This window comes from Diabrotica virgifera, chromosome 6 (genome assembly GCF_917563875.1).
Source record: "Diabrotica virgifera virgifera chromosome 6, PGI_DIABVI_V3a".
Classification (NCBI taxonomy): Eukaryota; Metazoa; Arthropoda; class Insecta; order Coleoptera; family Chrysomelidae; genus Diabrotica; species Diabrotica virgifera.
Window position 1 is genome coordinate 153201067 of NC_065448.1, and position 21539 is coordinate 153222605.

General features: G+C 31.0%; 1 protein-coding gene across 1 annotated transcript; it reads right to left on the reverse strand.

The window, feature by feature from the left end:
- Window positions 1-2010: 2010 nt before the first annotated feature.
- LOC126886974 (uncharacterized) lies at window positions 2011-6582 on the reverse strand. The gene is made up of 3 exons (XM_050654179.1): window positions 4912-6582; window positions 3276-4481; window positions 2011-2462 (listed from the first exon to the last, which is right to left on the reverse strand). The coding sequence occupies exons 1-2, from the start codon at window positions 6484-6486 to the stop codon at window positions 3675-3677; spliced, it is 2382 nt and encodes a 793-aa protein (XP_050510136.1). The 5' UTR covers window positions 6487-6582; the 3' UTR covers window positions 2011-2462; window positions 3276-3674.
- Between the last annotated feature and the right edge of the window lie 14957 nt (window positions 6583-21539).

The following is a 21539-nucleotide window of genomic DNA, read 5'->3' on the forward strand; positions in this document are numbered from 1 at the left end:
TTTTTGGGGGTATATATCTTGGGTTCAAGGAGAGACAGGAAAACCGAAAATACACTAGTTAGTTGTAGTGGTTGCGACGCTAAATTTAATAGAGCAATCAAGTTCATTTACCGGTCATTCCAATATTTTTTTATTCTATTTCGTATAGTGTATATTCGATGGACACTAGATCATTTGAGAGATAATGGTAGAAAGACGACCATTTATCTTAACTAGACCAGGGCGCATCTGTAAAAATATTAGTACATTTGGACGTTGAGAGGTGACTCAAATTTTTTTGCAGAAATTGCTTGAAAATAAATCAAATAATAATATTTGAGTTATCCTCCCTCTCAAAAAGGTCCGGAACATTGTTTAAATAATCAAAATGTCAAAAAATTAAGGAAAAATTCGATTTTTTTCTTGGTTTTTTGATTATAACTTTAAAAGTATTCATTTCCGGAAAAAGTTGTACTGACATAAAAGTTGCGTAATTAAATTTCCTACAATATAGAATTGGTTAAAAATTTAAGAAATAGTCACCCTTGTTGCAAAATAGCAATAATTATGAAAAAAAACATACAAAAACAAGTATTCGCATTTTACGTTTTTCAACCATTTATGCTACACTTAAGACCTCCATATTTCACCCTGAAAAATTTTATGATACAGTAAAACAACACTGTAAATTTCATTAAGATCGGTTCAATAGATTTTGCAAAATAAAATTTGCAATCCAGTTTCATAAAAAAAATTCATTTTTTCAAAATGTTACAGGACTGAAAATAAAGCAGATAGCAAGTTGAAATTTTTTTTTGCATATAGAAGTGTACTATACCTTTCATTTGCAATTTTGCAAAATTAAAATCGCTTAACACCACGGCGTCAGGAATTTTTTTAAATAAACATTAATTATTGGTGCTACGCGCAGGTCAGCGGATAGGTTGCTCTGATTGGGCATTCCAATGACCTTTGATAATGATTGATACATTTTAATTATTATGACATTTCGATATAAATAAATAAATTTGTTTATTGCAAAATAAAAACACATACTCTATCCTTTGAAATAACACTTTTATTAGCAAAAACTTTCTTTGTTCATATATTTTAACTTAAATAATAAAAGTTTATTATTTTTAAACATATGCAATTGTTTAAACAATATTTCACAAACAATAATAAAATAAGTTTGATTTTTGTGGAATTAAAAAATTAAAATACAATAAAATATAGAGTAAGAAAATAATATATTAGATAAAGATTGGAAGAAATTTTGGTGGAAATCAACCTGTGTGAATCAAACACCGCTGTCCTGCGCGTAGCACCAAAAATTATTGTTTATTTCAAAAATTTTCTGACGCCGTGGTAATTAATCGATTTTAATTTTGAAAATTGCAAATGAAAGGTACAGTACACTTCTATAAGGAAAAAAAAATTCAACTTGCTATCTGCTTTATTTTCAGTCCTGTAACATTTTGAAAAAATGAATTTTTTTTCCGAAAGCAATATTGCAAAATTTATTTTGCAAAATCTATTGAACCGATCTTAATGAAATTTACAGTATTGTTTTACTGTATCATAAAGTTTTTCTGGATGAAATATGAAGGTCCTAAGTGTAGCATAAATGGTTGAAAAACGTAAAATGCGAATACTTGTTTTTGTATGGTTTTTTCGCAATTATTGCTATTTTGCAACTAGGGTGACTATTTTTTAAATTTTTAACCAATTCTATATTGTAGTAAATTGAATTACGCAACTTTTATGTCAGTACAACTTTTCTCGGAAATGAATACTTTTAAAGTTATAATCAAAAACGAAGAAAAAAATCGAATTTTTCCTTCAATTCTTGACATTTTGATTATTTAAACAATGTTCCGGACCTTTTTGAGAGGGAAGATAACTCAAATAATATTATTTGATTTATTTTCAAGCAATTTCTGCAAAAAAATTTGAGTTACCTCTCAACGTCTATCTCAAAACAGATCCGCCCTTGACTAAACGTGGAATCGAGAAACAATACATTTAAATTCATACATTTAATTTATAAATAACTTTGAAAAACTCCTGATACAAGAATAAAAAAATTGCTAAACGCTGTAAAAATAAGTGGCGCATACAATATTCCAGCTACAAATGAGCATGATTATGGAAACATCTTTTAAAATAAAACTAGAATTTTATTTTCGATCAAAATGAAAATACATTCTTGCGCCACGTAATATTTATATCAGTTCATTTGTAGCTGGAATATTGTATGCGCCACTCATTTTTACGGCGTTTAGCAGTTTTTTTATTCTTGTATACATATACAATGAAAAAAACATCAAATATTATGTAACAAATAATTCTTAAAAATACATAAATTGTTGATTAATTATCGTTATCTTCAAATTCTGAATCTTCAGATAGGTACAAATTTTGTTCATCTTCACTCTCATCGGAAGACGGCTCCCCCTCATCCTGATCATCAGAAGTGGAAACTAATAAATGAAACATTTTATTAAAAAAAAAAGTAATGAAAACTGTTAGACTTATTAAACTAAAGCATTTTTCCCTTTAACTACTCGCGCATCATGTCATAACATAAGTACACGCGTGGCGTACTTTTTGGCTTGGCACCACTTAAAAGCAACGGTTTTGTTTATTTTTTTTTAAATACACTTAGTTGTTTGTTATTAACCTTAATCGGCATTAGCGAATGCTTTGAGTTCCTTCTCAGTAAGTCAATTGGGATTTCAAGCTGGAACCTAATCAAAAATAAAATTATTAATATAAAATTTTTTGAAACATGATTTTTTTACATGAGAAAAAGTTTTGTTTATAAAGAAAAATATATTTTGTGCCATAATGACTAAAAAACAATTATTGAAAGAATTACGTACATTACTGCAATCATGGCGTATTTTGTACACCACCATAAACAACAAATAATAAACTGGTAATTACGGCTTTCTCAGAACGCCGATTCCAACGAAACTAAAACCAATTGTAAAGCACATTCCAGTGATAGGTTAGATGGATAAACTAGGTCAAAAATTAATTTTTTAAATATATTTTCAGTAGAATTCTTATATCTGGCGTTCAAAATACGCCACCGCGTGTAGTTAAAAGTTAAGTAAAATGGACTTAATGCAAGTAATTGTTTCGATTTTTTAAATAAAAATGGTTTAATTTTAAAATTCTTTAAAATATCAAATTTTAAAATATAAAAAAGCAGAAAAGCAGACATACAGAGAAAAACCTTAATATCAGCGTAATAGATTAAATTTTTAATGTAATTATAAATATATTACCTGAATGAGCAGCTATCTCTCGGAATGTGGGACACTGCTCGCCATCGAACCAAAAAAACTCAAAGCTGCCATCGATATTTAACCACCCGCACTCTTGAATATCAAGGTCTGTAGGTCGCCTCAGGTGAGCATTGCACCACACGTTACTGATATAAATGGTTCGTTTTATATGTTGCAATAACTCTTTTTTGGTTGGTGGAAGATTTGATGCGTCGAACCCTTTTAGGTTTTTTCTCCAAATTTTGTCATTTTCATTTTTATTTTTATATTTTCTTTCAAATACTTCGAATCTGCCTTTATCGATATCATTTTTTGTATTTAAACTATATATTTGGCATACATACTCTTCAATAGATTTAAATACTTCGTGTTCTGTATCCAAATATTTCGGCACCGTTTCTAGTAGCTGCATAAAAGCATCTTGATACGATTGTTTTTTTTTAGTATGGCAAATGGTCTTTTTTTCCCTTTTCTGTAAAAAGCTGGATTAAAATCATTACCCGTAAATATGTGACAAACGGTTAGGGCTCTTGCTAATTTGTCACCTAATCCTTGGTAAATTTTATTCATATTCAAATACTCTCTTTTTTTGTTCGAACACATATTTACCGTAATTTGAATATCTGCTTTTAAATATTTCATATTTGCAAGAATAATTACTGGTATATCCGAGTCAGTGCAATGGACTTCAACGTTGTAATTATTAGGCAGTTGGCATATGTGGTACATAATCTTGGTATCTGCTTCTTCGTGAAAGCAACATAAGTTGTAATCTGTAGTTTTTTTAATATGATTTTCATGTACTTGGTAAGAGTAACAGGAAGTTCCATAACTTAACTTGACTATTTTATCTTGGCATAAAATAACAAAACAATCATCAGTCCAATCATCGATTAAAAATTCAACGAAACTTTCTTTGAAATTTTTACTTCTTAACAGTTTCCCAAAATCAGAGGGTCGCTTATTGTTTTTATGCACGCTATGAACGGTATCATCCTCTCCTCTTTGGCGGTGTTCATAATCTTTTATACTTGGATCGTTGAATTTGTCAAATATAATGTGGACTTCTTTTTTATCTGATACCAACAGCTTAAAAATATACATTGAAATTTTCCCGTATGTATTAGGTACATTTTTCAATGTGTGGAGCAAATAGAAGCCATCGTAGATATGGATATCGGCTTTCGGAGGATTGCCATTCTCTTCCTGGTAAATTAAAAAGTTTATTGTTAATAATTGATTTTATTAAACATTTATATTAATTTTAATTTTTTTAAATACAGTACAACCTGCCACATCCGTACCCGCTCATATCCGGACCTCCCCATATCCAGGTGGTTCTGCCGTCCGTATCTACCAAAATCCCCGGAGAAAGGCAGTCCTGCTGTTGGACAATGCAACCGACCCAAAAGAACTAAAATATGGCGAAATAATGTATTGTAGAATCTATAAAACGTGTCCATCGACGAACGTTATTGACAGCGCTGATTACTGAAATATATGAAGGAGAAAACGTTTCAGAGACTATAAAAGAAGTGGTTTTGATATCCGGATTTTTTCATATCCGGATCGGTCTGTCGCCACATTGATCCGGATATGGCAGATTTTACTATACTTATTTCTTAAAAAGGTTTACCTGATATGACTTCAACTCCTCGAAAATCACTGATTTTTGGGTTTTACAAATAGATCCGTCAGAGTGGCATAAAGAAAATGGAATAGGCGTCAGCGGATATTTCAACGCTTCTTTTAGATCTATATGGCTTTGCAGCGACGCATACAATAATCTTCCAAAAATGTCTCTTTGAATGGTAACTTCTTTGACTTTTCCATTAATTTTTACTTTTTTGACACATTTTGAAGCAAAATTAACAACAGTGTTTTTTAAAATAGCCTTGTCAAACCTTTCTGGGTCTATTTGAGATTCAGTAATAAATTTAATTCGTTGCAGCTCTCCTGTAGTTTCAATATTAGATAAGAATGTGTAAATATCTTCAGATACTGATTGCCCTGAAGATATATTGTACAAATTCTCTTGAGATAAATTGCTTGAAAAAGGATTCGTACATTGCTGTATTATAGTTAACAAATTTTCAACATTTTTATTGCTGTGACAGATAGAAGATTTCCTTAAATCTTTGGTTATATCATCCTTTGAATACAAATTGCAGAAATCCATTAATTTCGAAATCATGTTAGTACGCAGTGAATGGGTAATAGCCCATTTTTGCCGAGCACCCACAGAATTTGTCATATTTATAATGCCTGATGATCTAGAAGCAGCATGTGCATTTATAGTCTGTTCTAGTGTTATGTCGATGGGGTTTCTTGAAAATGGCTTTGTGGTCCTTCTTATGCCAAAGAAGCAATCTCCGTACTCTTGTATCAAACCAGGATGAGTTTCTTCAATCTTTTCTAATTTGTTTAAATATATGGTTAAGTATCTGGCATAATTTTGATGATTGAAAGCGAAAAAAATGTTTGTCATTTTTTCCAAGACATATTTGTAAATGTCAAAATTAGCAGTTCGGATACTAAATTCAAGCATTAGGTAATAATCTATCAATTGTATGTACATCATAAAAATTTGAGGTGTCTTTCCATGGTTCCCTTGTAAAGTATCTTTCTTAAATTGTGCATAATCTTCAAAAATTTTGTGACATAATTCATTATTTATCACTGGATTTTCATTTTCATTTTCTGAGTAATGTTTTAAGTAGGTTTTAATTGTTTCTAAATCATACTGTTTATTTTCTAAAAAAAATTCTACGTGCAATAGTTGAAGTGCAAGTGAAATTATTGGATGAATTTTACAGCAGCGATTAAAATGTTTACCAGTAAGAAATGTATTTATAGATCCATTCGCTAAAACTTCGGCATCAACAAGCATGTTTGTTAAACCACATCCATTAATGAATTTGCCTACAGCTTTAAAAAACGATAGCATAATGTGAAATGATCCTAAATGAATAAATAGATTTTTGAATTCTTCTTCAGCTGATTGAATTTTTAAAGCTATTTTAGCAATGGCCAAATCATAAGTAACATTGAAGTATTTTTTTCCACACTCAGAAGCAATTTTTAAGCTAAGACGCATTGTTTCTTTTATGACTCGTGGATCTGTAGGAGAATCATTGATTTGGGTCAAATAATCTATTTTTTGAATAGTTGAATTATCGTTAGAAATCTTTGCATTGTATCCTACCCACATAGGTACATTCTGTAGATGAAGTTTGTGGGAAAAAATCCAACAAAAGTTTATTTGTTTGAAAAGTAAAACGCACTTTTCGTTATCTGAAGTTGAAGATGTTTCTAGGCCTTGGGTATTATCTTCATTTATAAATAATTCTTCGTTACTAGTAGGTGGATCAGTGTTCGTAGATTCTAAACTTACAGTAGTAGTTGGATTAGTGCTCGCAGATTCTTTATTATTTGAGATAAATTCAGGACGTTTTTGTTTCGTTGGTGGTAAATTTTCAGTTTCAAACGACTCAAAAGATCTTTTTCTTCGATTACTTTTATTTCGAAGATTCAGTGCTAAATTTTGTTCCTGAACGTTTGAGCTGTTATGGGATTCCTGAGCAATCAAATGGTTAGCTGCAGGAATATCCTGATAAGCGATTCCAACTGTATCATGAAGTGTATTTTTGCCTGATTGTGTTTCAACGAATCTATCATAATTATCCCAAGCGACTCCACATGCTAAGGAAGAAGTCGGAATTATGCCCGAAGGACACGTTTGTCCATTCGCAATGCACGAGTAAGCTGCAGAAGATTCTAATTCCGCTAAACCTGAATAGCTGATTGAATAACCGCACCTATTTAATATTTCCATTACCTTTACATTGCCAGTAAGACTTTTCATTGACATACCAAAAATAATTTGTTTACGAGGCTTTATATTACCTTTGGTAATGGAATAAATCGAATCGGATGCCAAGCACGCGGTTAATCTTTCGATTCTTTCGGTCTCTACTTTAGTTCCACTCAATGCCGTTTTCCAGAACACATTCAGCCAATTTGGAATGTCGCATTCACCCTTATTTAGAGCTTCAGCGTCAAGAAAATCTGGTAAAGGCTTTTTTTTAATTTGCAAGATTTTTTTTCTATATTTAATTGCAAATTCACGACATTCTTGCTCAAAAATTATGTCAAGGATTTCATCATCATTGATATTTTCTAAATCCGTATTCACTGACATAACAAACCATTTCTTTGAAAAATATTCAAACTTAATTTTTTTTTTCAGATGTATTTCCATATATTGTCTTAGAGTATTAGTCGTTATCAGGTTTTCAGGGAAGTCTTTTCCTTCAGACTCATAGACTTCTTGCAAAAATAAAATGTATATATCTTGCAAATAAGTGACAGAGAAAATTTTTGATTCGCTTACAACTTCCTTTTCAATATACTGAATCAACTGTTTACGAGCAATCTCGTTGTAACCACGTGTATCTGTCCAAATAGTTGTAGGTGGTTTGTTTGTATAAGCTTTAAAATTTGAAAAATATTTTAAACTGCATCTTTGATGATAGAATAACATAATATTTTCATTATTTACTTCTTCGTGAATTGACATTAGCATTTCTACATCATTCATTTCAGTTGCGTAGCTTCGAATTCTATCAAAAAATCTGATTTTATGTTTTGTTTGGCTACAATATAATTTGCGTCCTTTCCATTTAATACTTATGTTTCCACAAAAAAAACATTTTTCTTGACATTTTTGTTCATTTTCAACGATACTATCATCAACAATGTCATTATCCACCTCCATTTCATCTGCATTTTCAATGTCATCTGCATCTCTCGATAATTGTTGTCTTGTACATCTAAAATTACAATTGTAATTAAAACAAAATATTATTACATAAAAATTTAATGTACAAAAAATTGTTAAAAAATAAGATTTAATAATTAAAAAATACTCACTTAACAGAAACATTAACTGGTTCCAAATTAATTGCTGCCGATGAAAAAGACGAGTTAGTCGAATAATCTTCAGTCGATAAATATGACACTGCTGCTTCACTGCAATATAATTTTATTACGTAACATTTATATAAATATGTATATAAATAAAAAACATACCAAACCAACCATGAAGTGGATAAATTTGAAGAATTTGTTTTCAAGTTATCTGCTTCATCAACAGACGAAATTGTTGCACCCACTGATGTTGAGGGAGTCTCACTTAAAAAAAAGTATCATGTAAACATGTTAATTAAAACAAACTTAAAAAACCAAATAATATTGAAGTATCTAATGTTTTGAAACTTATGTTTCTTTTTGTTTAATTAAAAATGTGATCTTAATAGTACTTCAAAATACTTGACTTTTATTTTATTTTTTTTTTGGAAATAAGAACAATATGAATTTAAACTAACAATATGAAATATTACATTGAATTAAAGATTTTTCCTTTTTTCTGATACCTTAATGAACATAAAAAATGTATGAGAAAAAATAAAAGTGGCGTACTTTTTAATTTTTTTTCTTCAATACTTTGTATACCTACGGCTTTTTTGGTCAATTTATAGTATTTTATGAAACAAGACATATAAGTAAACAAAATATAACATTATAAGATTTATTAAAATCGGTTCATTCGGAGAAAACAGCTGAAATCTTATTTTTGGGGGGTAAGCTATCGATGTAAGGCTTAGGAAAAGGAAACGTTTAAATTTGGGAAATAACGACCACCCTAATGTATATGCAAATATGCACCATGTATACTGTGAAAAGTTACTTAATACATTTTATGTATGGGGAATATCAGAGGTCATTTTATGCTTTAATTCGGGAATTTATGAAACCTATGCTGGGTTATAAAGGGCGATGTCAGAAGATACCCTGCATAAAATGCAACGCCCAAATTTTTGGTTTTTATATTTTTATAACACTTTTTTCTAACAGGGTCCAAAATGCACGTTTTTGATTAAAGCCGCATATCACGAGAATCTACATCGATTAACCTTTAATTTGAGCGTTTATAAGTTTAATTTCGTTGAATTGTTATTGCAAAAATAGCCTTCAATTTTTTGTGAGTCACATCAGCCGGAGGGAGAATTTCCCCACCACCATGCCAATATCTCGGCATGCCGTTGCTCGAAAAAACGTATACTATATTTATTTCTTGATAAAAAATAGCTTGTTTTTTTTGAATGCCGCCAGTTTCATTTTTTAATTGTTGAACAAAGTGGCAGCGATTTAAAAAAAATGGCTATCTCAGCCCCTATTTATAAAGAAAATTTAACAACATTTTTAAAGCAATAAAAAAGGGTTATAAAAATTTTTTTAGATTGTTTTTAATTTTATATGAAAATATAGGTATTCAAAAAGAGAATTCAACTTAAATTAAGTACTGCGATTTTTTTCAAAAAGTTATGGCCCTTTACATTATTTTTCGTCTTGGAATAAATAAATTATCAGATTTTAGCAACAAATTAACCGATTAATGACCGATAGGTATTTATGGTTAACATTTGAACTTTATTAAACTGTTAATTGAAAATTTTATGTATAATCAAAAAACAAAGATAAGAGAAAAGAAAAATTGCTGAAAATTATCCAGGGTTTTTTGAATCATAGCAATAAACAACTAAATTATAACACAAAACGTGTAGCATTTAATTGGTTATTTAATTTTAACAAATAAAATGAACTGAAAAAAAAATTAATTAATTCATTTGAAATAATCAAATATTATCGGAATTTCGAAATTCAAAATTAGTTAGATTTGTTTTTAACAGCAGAAGAAGAATATTTAAACAAAAAATTGCAATTTCCAATAAATCCGAATTATAATTGTTTATTATAAAGTGACATTAATTCAAACATTGTTTTAAAAACAATACCTTTACTTCCGCTTGATTCGTGCTACACGTGCTGAACCTTTATTTTATCTGACGAAAGGTCACAGATGGTGTCTTCAGGATTTTATAGAAGACAAGAAGCGAGTGTATTTTTTTTGTTCAAACTAGACATAGGATTCCTCATTATATTCTATCTATAATAAAAAGTCCATGTGTAGTTTCCACGTCGCCACACTGTAAATTATATAATACATTATACGCATAGGGGTTGTGTGATAGCTCAGTCGAAAGGTTTTTCAATTCTCTATTCACTAATATAAACTTATTTATACAGGATGCCCAAAAAATGTTGTGAATTAAATTAATTGAGACAAAAAGAAGAATGTACGTAATTTATTTAATGCAAAATACGTTTTACTGCTGTCACAAAACCGAAAAAAACCGAAAAAAATGTTAATTTGAAAAAAAACATTGATTTTCTCTTATAGTCAATGTTAAAGCTACCACCCACCTGCCACTTGGGAGTTTGAACATCTAGTTTAAGCGAGAAACAATGTTTTTTTGTGATATAAATGTTTTTGCGTTTTTTCTAACAATAGTAAAATGTATTTTGAATGAAATAAATTACATATTATTATTTTTATTGTGTGATTTAATTTAATTAAAAAAACATTGTGCACTCTGTATAAATAATTATGTTAATGTTTATCTTAGTGAATAGAGCAATGAATAACCTTTCGAATGAGCTATCACACCACCCCTATTCTCATTAAAAAAATCATCGATTACGTCATCACGCCCAGATAGATGACGTCACTAATATGAGATATATGCCAAAAAATTATAATTTACAAATAAAAATCGACCTATTTCAGGATTTTTCTCCAGTCTCCAGTTCTCGAGAAAATGAATTTATTCCAACTCAAACGTCCTCACTGTGTAATACTTTTTCGTCAGACGTTTTCTACGTTCAGTCCGTGCCGCCCCAACCAAGCGTGTCTTCAAAATTAATATCATTTGCTTATTATTATCACTTTTAATATTTTATATAAATCCCAAACAAAATTAATCACTTTGAATATTTTGCATAAACCCCATCTAAACAAATACGCGTTCTTGAATTTTCTTTAAAACATTTAAAATATTATTTAATAAACATACAAATTTGCTATATTTTTTAACAAATTTTATAAATTAATATACTTTCATAGTTGAACCAGAGGTACACATCTCTGATTGAACACACATGTATATTAACATTCTATAAAGTTATACCTTAATATAAAATAAATTATACCAGAATAAGCATTTAGGTATACACGAAATGTGAAAAAGAAAAATAGAAAAAAATTTAATTACAAAATAATATTGCAATTAACAATTTAAAGAAAATATGATAAAAATTCTTACCTTTCAGGAAGAAGAAATTGTTTTTTAACAATAAATTTTTTATAACATTGTGAATGATATCCTATTTCATTATTATCCCAATTTTCTGGCAATTCAACATCATTCCATTGATGCTGATGTTGTTGACGGGCTTTCAAAGATGTAGTACATGACAACCACGTTTTATTAGAGAATTCTTTTACTTTATCCTGGATACCTTTAAAATCTTTTGTTTGGGCACTTAAATGTTTACACAAAAAACACTGCATTTTTATTTATTTAAAAAATATATTAAAGCCACTATACTATACAACTACTTTTTCTATTGTCATACAATATATTATGTCAATTATGATTTCACTACCTGGATCATAATGAACTTCATTATGATACAGATTTTCATTACGATACAGATTTTTAACCAATAGAATCGCGATATGGCATTCGCGATAAAGGTGGCACACTCGCAGTGACCAATGTCGAGTCAAATGCATACGCTTTGACAGTTCTCTATATGTAAACAAACTGACAAACTAGGTACTTAATTTGTTTGCTTTACAAAATTAATAAATTTGAATACAGGGTGTTTGGTAAAGATTGGGTCATAGCTTAAACTTAGATTTCTGAGCTTAAAATAGGTCGATTTAAGCTAACTTACCTTAGTACGAAAGTTGATAATAACAACCGAAATACAGGGTGTCAAATTTAATCTTTTATTATATTTATTGTTGAATATTTCCTGACAGGCATAGGATAATGACACAAAATTTGGCAAGCGGGAGTTTTTTCGGATGAGAAAACTAAATTTGCTACCAAAAATGATGTATTACCCAGAGGGCGCTACGTACGTCTTTCAGCGCCAATTTAATACGTTCAATTTTTTTTTCCCCAACTGTACATACTTTTTGAATCAAAACTTTTATTTTCTGAATATTTTTGCTTAAAAAAGGTATACTACATTCATCTCGCTAAACTCAACTGTTTTTGAGATAGACGCATTTGAACTCTGCGATACAACATAATTTTTTCCATAATATCGTTGTAGTTACACCCGAAAAACCAACTTGAAACCATAATAATTGTGCCAGTTTTCATTTTTATGTCAGTGCATCGCAAATTCCATTTGAAGAAATTGCAATACGTTTTTAAAAAAATTTTATGGTTTTAAGTTATTTTTCGTCTTTAACTACAATATTATGCAAAAAATTATATTGCCTCGCAGACTTAAAATGCTTATCGAAAATGTTTATCTCGAAAACGGTTGAGTTTAACGAGATGAATATAGTAACCTTTTTTAAGTATAAATGTTAAGAGAATAAAAGTGTTGATTCAAAAGGTATGTAGAGTGAGAAATAAAACAATTGAATCTATTAAATGAGCGCTGAAAGGCGTATGTGGCGCCCTCTGGATAATATATCATTTTTGGTGGCAAATTTAGATTTATTGTCCCGAAAAACCCCTGCTTACCGAATTTCGTGTTATTATCCCATGCCTGTTAGGAAATATTCAAGAATAAATAAAATAAAAGTTTAACTTTATCACCTTGTATGTAGATTATTATCAACTTATGTACTAAGGTAAGTTAGCTTATATCGACCTATTTTAACCTCAGGAATCTAAGGTTAAGCTATGGCCCATTCTTTACCAAACACCCTGTATATGTACACTCTGGACCAAAATTAATCAACCACCTTAAAAATGGGTTATTTTTGATGGTTTGTATTTTATAAACCTCTTGTCCGATTTAAGTGATTTTTTCGTAACATTAGCGCCTTATTCTTTAGCAATATCCCTGTAGTAATATTGTCGGTACACACATAATTTTTATTGCAAACCTAGTGTATGAATCAAACTGTGTTTTTTCTCAAAGTTCGCATCACCCCGTGGAATATTCTAGCATCTCAACATAGCTCATAGCCTCATTCCTTCTCAACATTCAGTTTTTTCATTAATTCGTTTATGTTGGATAATAAAAAAGTTAAGGACTTTAAAAACTAGCCATGTTTTTCATAGACAAAGTGTGTTTTTAAATGGCAAACTTTAAGGAGTAATTGTGCATGACAAAATAAAGTCAGTTTGCTTTACGAGAAAAACGTATGTCCACAAATGCATCGTTTCCGAGATAGGGGGTGTTGAAGTTTTTCTGACAAACTGACGATTTATTTATTGCTTTAAAACCAGTTGAGATATGCAAATGAAATTTGGTGGGTTTTAAGAGGTAGTTATTGCACATTTTTTAACTACAGTTAAGAATTTAATATTCACCATTGGCGCGCATACGGGTAATATGAGCCGAAGAATACGTAATTTAATATGAAGTCAAAAATGTATAAAATTTAATTTTTTTTAAATTGTACCAAAACGCCCCATTATTTTTGTCCTACAAGTGATCCAATATGCATTACACATGTAAAAAAACAGTACAAAATAAAAATAACATCTGTGGTAATAAATAAAAAAATTTCAGGAGATTGACATTTTCGGCGCGTCCGACTGCGCATATGCCCCGTGAAAATTGTCCGACAGGGTTACCACATTATTGTAAAAAGGTTTTATGGTAGATACCGTTAAAATTATCCATGTGGTAATAAATTTATTATTTTCATAAATTTTAAGTTATTTTTCGGGTGTAACTTTAATGATATTATGCTAAAAATGATGGTGTATCGCATATTTAAAATGCGTTTATCTCGAAAACGGTTGAGTTTAGGAAGATGAAAGAAGTATACCTTTTTTAAGTAAAACTAATAGGAAAATAAAAATTTTAATGTCAAAATTATACAGAGTGAGGGATAAAAAAAATTGAACGTAATAAATGAGTGCTGAAAGGCATATGTGGCGCCCTCTGGGCAATGCATAATTTTTGGTAAGGAATTTAGATTTCTCGACCCAAGAAACCCCCAAATGTAAAATTACATGTTGTTATCTCATACCTATCAGGAAATATTAAATAATAAATAAAAAAAAAGTTTAACTTTGACACCCTGTATCTCGGCTATTATAAACTTTGTACTAAGGTAAGTTAGCTTAAATCGGCCTATTTTAACCTCAGGAACCTGAGGTTAAGCTATGGCCCATTCTTTACCAAACACCCTGTATGCATAAAAATTACTTTTTCTTTTAATTGTACCAAAACGCCCCATTATTTTTGTCCGACAAGTGATCCAATATGCATTACACATGTAAAAGAACAGTACAAAATAAAAATGACATCTGTGGTAATAAATAAAAAATTTTCAGGAAATTGACATCTTCGGCGCGTCCGACTGCGCATATGCCCCGTGAAAATTGTCCGACAAGGTTACCACATTATTGTAAAAAGGTTTTATGATAGATACCGTTAAAATTATCCATGTGGTAATAAATTTATTATTTTCATAAATTTTAAGTTATTTTTCGGGTGTAACTTTAATGATATTATGCTAAAAATGATGGTGTATCGCATATTTAAAATGCGTTTATCTCGAAAACGGTTGAGTTTAGGAAGATGAAAGAAGTATACCTTTTTTAAGTAAAACTAATAGGAAAATAAAAATTTTAATGTCAAAATTATACAGAGTGAGGGATAAAAAAAATTGAACGTAATAAATGAGTGCTGAAAGGCATATGTGGCGCCCTCTGGGCAATGCATAATTTTTGGTAAGGAATTTAGATTTCTCGACCCAAGAAACCCCCAAATGTAAAATTACATGTTGTTATCTCATACCTATCAGGAAATATTAAATAATAAATAAAAAAAAAGTTTAACTTTGACACCCTGTATCTCGGCTATTATAAACTTTGTACTACGGTAAGTTAGCTTAAATCGGCCTATTTTAACCTCAGGAACCTGAGGTTAAGCTATGGCCCATTCTTTACCAAACACCCTGTATGCATAAAAATTACTTTTTCTGTTAATTGTACCAAAACGCCCCATTATTTTTGTCCGACAAGTGATCCAATATGCATTACACATGTAAAAGAACAGTACAAAATAAAAATGACATCTGTGGTAATAAATAAAAAATTTTCAGGAAATTGACATCTTCGGCGCGTCCGACTGCGCATATGCCCCGTGAAAATTGTCCGACAAGGTTACCACATTATTGTAAAAAGGTTTTATGATAGATACCGTTAAAATTATCCATGTGGTAATAAATTTATTATTTTCATAAATTTTAAGTTATTTTTCGGGTGTAACTTTAATGATATTATGCTAAAAATGATGGTGTATCGCATATTTAAAATGCGTTTATCTCGAAAACGGTTGAGTTTAGGAAGATGAAAGAAGTATACCTTTTTTAAGTAAAACTAATAGGAAAATAAAAATTTTAATGTCAAAATTATACAGAGTGAGGGATAAAAAAAATTGAACGTAATAAATGAGTGCTGAAAGGCATATGTGGCGCCCTCTGGGCAATGCATAATTTTTGGTAAGGAATTTAGATTTCTCGACCCAAGAAACCCCCAAATGTAAAATTACATGTTGTTATCTCATACCTATCAGGAAATATTAAATAATAAATAAAAAAAAAGTTTAACTTTGACACCCTGTATCTCGGCTATTATAAACTTTGTACTAAGGTAAGTTAGCTTAAATCGGCCTATTTTAACCTCAGGAACCTGAGGTTAAGCTATGGCCCATTCTTTACCAAACACCCTGTATGCATAAAAATTACTTTTTCTTTTAATTGTACCAAAACGCCCCATTATTTTTGTCCGACAAGTGATCCAATATGCATTACACATGTAAAAGAACAGTACAAAATAAAAATGACATCTGTGGTAATAAATAAAAAATTTTCAGGAAATTGACATCTTCGGCGCGTCCGACTGCGCATATGCCCCGTGAAAATTGTCCGACAAGGTTACCACATTATTGTAAAAAGGTTTTATGATAGATACCGTTAAAATTACCGATGTGGTAATAAATTTATTATTTTCATAAATTTGACATATTTAGCGTGTCCGACGCGTCATATGCCCCAATATTTTTGTCCGACAAAATTGTTTTCGTTGTTTATATGATAAAATCCATTGATTAAAATAGAATGACCAATGTGGTTATAAATTTTTTTCTTGCATAAAATTGACAACTTCGTCACCGCTTGACAGACAAACGCCCCACTACCATAATGCGCCAAGCTCAAAATTTGTCCGACTCCACCCAAATAACAAGTACAAAAAGTTTCAACGGTGTGGTCATAAATAATAATTGTATATGCGGGCCCAAGGCCTATTAAGCTTCTTTAGCGTGTTGATTAGTTCCTCTGTATTGTTGTTTATGAATACTATGTTATCGACAAACCTTAGATGACTTAAAAATCAGCCATCAATTTTAATTCCGCGTTGTTCCCAATTTAACTTCTTGAACAGATCTTCTAATGTAAGAGTAAATAATTTTGGAGATATGGTGTCTCCCTGTCTATCACCTCTTTCCGTTCTTATGTTGCTTGTTGTTAGGGCTTTTGCTACATTTATTTGTATAATTGCATTGTCGTTTATGTATTTTAGGAGTATTCTATATCTGGAATCATACCTTGCGTTTTTCATTCCGTCGAATACGGCCCAGAGTTTTACGGAATGGAATGCCTTACTGTTATCCATAAATGCCATCCTACTAGGGTTTAGTAAGATTTTAATTTTTCTATTTTCTTTTACTGTGTTCGAATATTATACCAAAACAGGCCAGGCCGCCACTGCCATTACGCCAACATCAAAACTTTATAAGCAATAAAAAATTAAAAAGTCTTTTTTCCTGTGACGGGAAAACGTTTGACATATCATTTCTGTTGACAGGTAACAAAATATCACTTTTTGTGAAATTATTTTTTTGTGTTTCCAACGAAAAAATGAGTAATTTTTTCTAAAAAATATTTTGCTCCCAAATTATTGTTATAGAAACACGTACCAGAGTATAATATAAACTTCACTTCGATTTTGTTTTGATATGGGAAATGTGAAAACAAATTTTGTGTTTTCGTTTTATATTGTATTTACAAAAACACAGGTTAAAAATCATTGCTTTTAATTTTTTTTTATTAATTTAGCTTAACCGCCTCAACAACTAAGGCCATTGGCGTGCTACGGTTGATTTGGCAACGAGAATATAGTGTAATGTAGTGATGTTGAAAAAGTAACTATTCGTTACAAAGTACTCGTTACTTACGAATACCGAAAGTAACGATCACTATACAGAGAGGCAAATCGTTACTTTGATTACTTTGATTACTCTGATTACTTCGTTACTTCGTACCAATCGTATCAGAGCGAGTACCTATTTTGATAATTGTATCTACAACAATCGGTTGATACCGGAATCGGACCGGTATTCCACGAGTGTTCGGTATCAGTACAGTTAACTAAGATTTTATCTATGAAGGGCAGAGACCATGAAGAGTTTTACAGGATTAAAAGGCGTTGAGAAGTAGCTGAAACAGAGGGAGGCATATCATTTAACAAAGCATGCACCCAGAAACAGATGTCTATACATACGATTTGTCGAGGTAGATAATTCACACATTTTCACAGATCTTAGTTCCTTTGAAAATAAAAATGTAACACATTAGATTTTAATAATAAATACACAATATTCGTATTTGCTTTATTAAATTATATTAAATATATTAAATTAAATATAATCGTATAAATATATCGTAATTGTCGTAGTGTATGCCCCAAATGAAGATGCAGATCCAGAAAGTAAAGACGATTTCTACGACAAGATGAATGAAATAATCTCTCAAGTTAAAGATAACTGTGAAATCTATGTACTAGGAGATTTAAACGGCAGAGTAGGTAGAGAAGAAAATAATAGAGTCGTAGGAAGATATGGGGAACAAATAACCAATGACAACGGAATGCGTCTTAAAGATTTTTGTGAAACAATGTCTCTCAAGATTATGAATGGATTTTTTCAACATAGAGACATCCACTTTACATGGATACAACCTACTAGGAATCTGCGCTCGATAATCGACTATGTAATTCAACGTCAAACTTCCCAGCTGAAAACCACTGACGTGGATACCGTGGATCAGAATGTGGATCCGATCATCGTTTACTTATGGCCAACGTGATAGTTAACTATCGCAAAAACAATGATACTCAGGTACAGAATATAGAAAAGGGACAAGAAGTAAGATCTCATAAATATAACCTAGAAAGCTTGAAAGAAGACTCAACGAAATTTCTATATAAATTACGACTGGCCACAAAATTACAAAATGTGGGACGAGAAAATATAACAGCCGAAGAATTATACCAGCAAATTAAAAAACACATTCATGAGGCTGCAAATGAAGCTTTGGGGTATAAATACAAACATGAAATAAAAAACACAGAATGGTGGTCGGAGAATATGCAAACGTTAGTAAACAAGAAGAAAACTGCTTATCAGAAATGGATGTCAACAAGAAAGGAGGAAGATCACAAGAGATATGCAGCATTAAATCGAGATGTAAAAAGAGAAGTAGTGAAAAGTAAAAATGAGATGTGGGACCGAAAATGCGCAGAAGTGGATAGGTATATGGGTTGAACAAGAGTTGGGCAAGCGTGGAAGATAATAAAGTCTCTCCAGAGGGAAGGAAAGGAAAAATCTAACATAAAGTTAATAGATCTTAAACAGTGGAAACACCATTATGAGATTTTACTGACAGAAGATAGATGTAAATTCCAAGAGGTCGAAATGGAAGAATTAGCCGAACATACACAAATAGTTGAGATAACAACCGGAGAGGTAAGCGAAGCCCTCAAAAGTTCTAAAAACGGTAAAGCAGCAGGACCTGGAGACATCCCAATTGAGCTGGTAAAGTACGGACCAAACACATTACATGAGATGTTGGTTCAACTATTTAACAAATGCTTAAAAGGACAAAATATCCCTAATGATTGGAATGTTGGATACATCAGCTCAGTATTCAAGAAAGGGGATAAACGCATATGCTCTAATTATAGAGGAATAACTGTTACCAGCTCAGTAGGGAGGTTATACGGTCGAATAATAAAGAAAAGAATAGAATCAGAATACGAAGACATGGAAGAACAAAGTGGATTTCGTGCAGGAAGATCGTGCACTGATAATATATTCGTTCTGCAGCAGGTAATAAAAAAACCTATTGTTTGTAGATTTGGAGAAGGCATACGATACGGTACCTTTGAAAAAACTGTTTCAAACATTGACGAAGGTAGGTCTCAGTAGAGAGTATGTGGATGCTATCGCAAATATATACAAAAATGCAAGAAGTGTCGTTAAAGAAGGAAACTTTATATCTGAATCATTCCCTATATCAAAGGGGCTTAAACAAGAATGTTTTCTGTCTCCGACTTTATTTAAAATATATATTCAATCATCGCTAGAGCAGTGGAGGAAACAAGTATCCGGAATGCGAATAGACATAGGCAGTGGTAAATGTCTAACAACTTTGTTTTTTGCAGATGATCAGGTAGTCGTAGCGAATGATGAGGAAGATATGGACTACATGTTTAGAAAACGAAAGAAAGAATATGAAAAATGGGGCCTCAATATGAATATGTCAAAGACAGAGTATCTTAAAATAGGGGATGATGAAGAAGATCCAGAGTTAGAAATTAGAACCACGAAAAGATATAATGAATATAAATATCTCGGATCTATAATATCTAAAGAAGGCACTACCAAAAGAGACATCGAAAAGAGAACGCAGCAGGGCAAAAAAGCTGTAAACATTCTGAGCTCTCTACTGTGGTCTAAAGATATAAGGCAAGAAACGAAATTGACAATCTATCGTACCTTGGTAGAGCCTATTATGACTTATGGGGCAGAAGTTTGGCAGATGACAAAAAAAGATAGGAAAAGAATAGAAGTAGTAGAAATGGATTATCTAAGGAGAGCGTGTGGTATATCTAAAAAAGATCACATCAGGAATGAAGATATTAGAAGGAGGACACATACTGTATATTCCAGTGTAGATAAAATTGAAACTAGACAACTAGTGTGGTATGGTCACGTGAAACGAATGAATGAAGATAGATGGCCAAAGAAAGCTTTAAATTACATACCACACCAAAGAAGAAGAAGGGGAAGACCTTCAGTTGCCTGGGAAGAAAATGTACGGCACATCATGAAAGATAGAGTCATCAAAGAAGACGAATGGATGGACAGAAAACGATGGCGGTCGAAATGCGAGAAGCGGCAGAGGCTGTAGGAACCTCGCTGATAAATAGAAATTAAATATATTACTTTATTTAATCCATCTTTCTATTGAAAACCTTTCCTGTTTCACTATTTCCCTAAAAATAATTTATTTTTTCCTAATTGTCATGGTCTATGTGTATTTTATTGTTATGATCCAATAAATCTAAAATAATATCTGCCCGGGCCAAAAAAAGTAGTAGAATTTATAAAACAAAAATCATTTTTAATTATTAATTAGTCCGGACAAAGTAATGTCGGGCACCCCTTGTTTTTAAAAAATTTTAACATAATAGTTCCATTATCCAGAATTTCTATCCATTAAATAAATCGGTGAAGGTTGTTGTTATATTATCGGATCTTATACTTATACAAAATACTGAGAAATGCGATTCTCGATATGAATACCGGTACTTAAATACAAAAGTAATCATAGTAATAAAAGTGTCCTACTAATACTAATACAAAATATGTACTGAGAAATGCGATTCTCGATATAATTACTGGTACTCAAATACAGAAGCAACAAAAGTAATCAAAGTAACAAATACTGTAAATTATTACTTTATACAAAAGTAACGATTTGTAACGAATACTCGAAAGTAACTATAATCAACATCACTAGTGTAATGTGTAGTGTGTATATTTAGTAAATGTCTTGTTACTTAGTAAAGTCTATTTCTTTGTCTTTACAAAGAGACGCTAGTTGTATCCAAACGTCTGCGGTGCCTCAGAATTCAGGAGAATAGAAATATGCTTTATTGTCATTGAAAATAATTTTACAATTTTATAGACAAAGGTTACAAAGAGTAATAAAAGCAAAACAATAACAAACACAATTTTCTAAAATTACATAATATATCGTCAATATCAATAAAAAACAATGAGGTAAAACAAAAACAATCTATT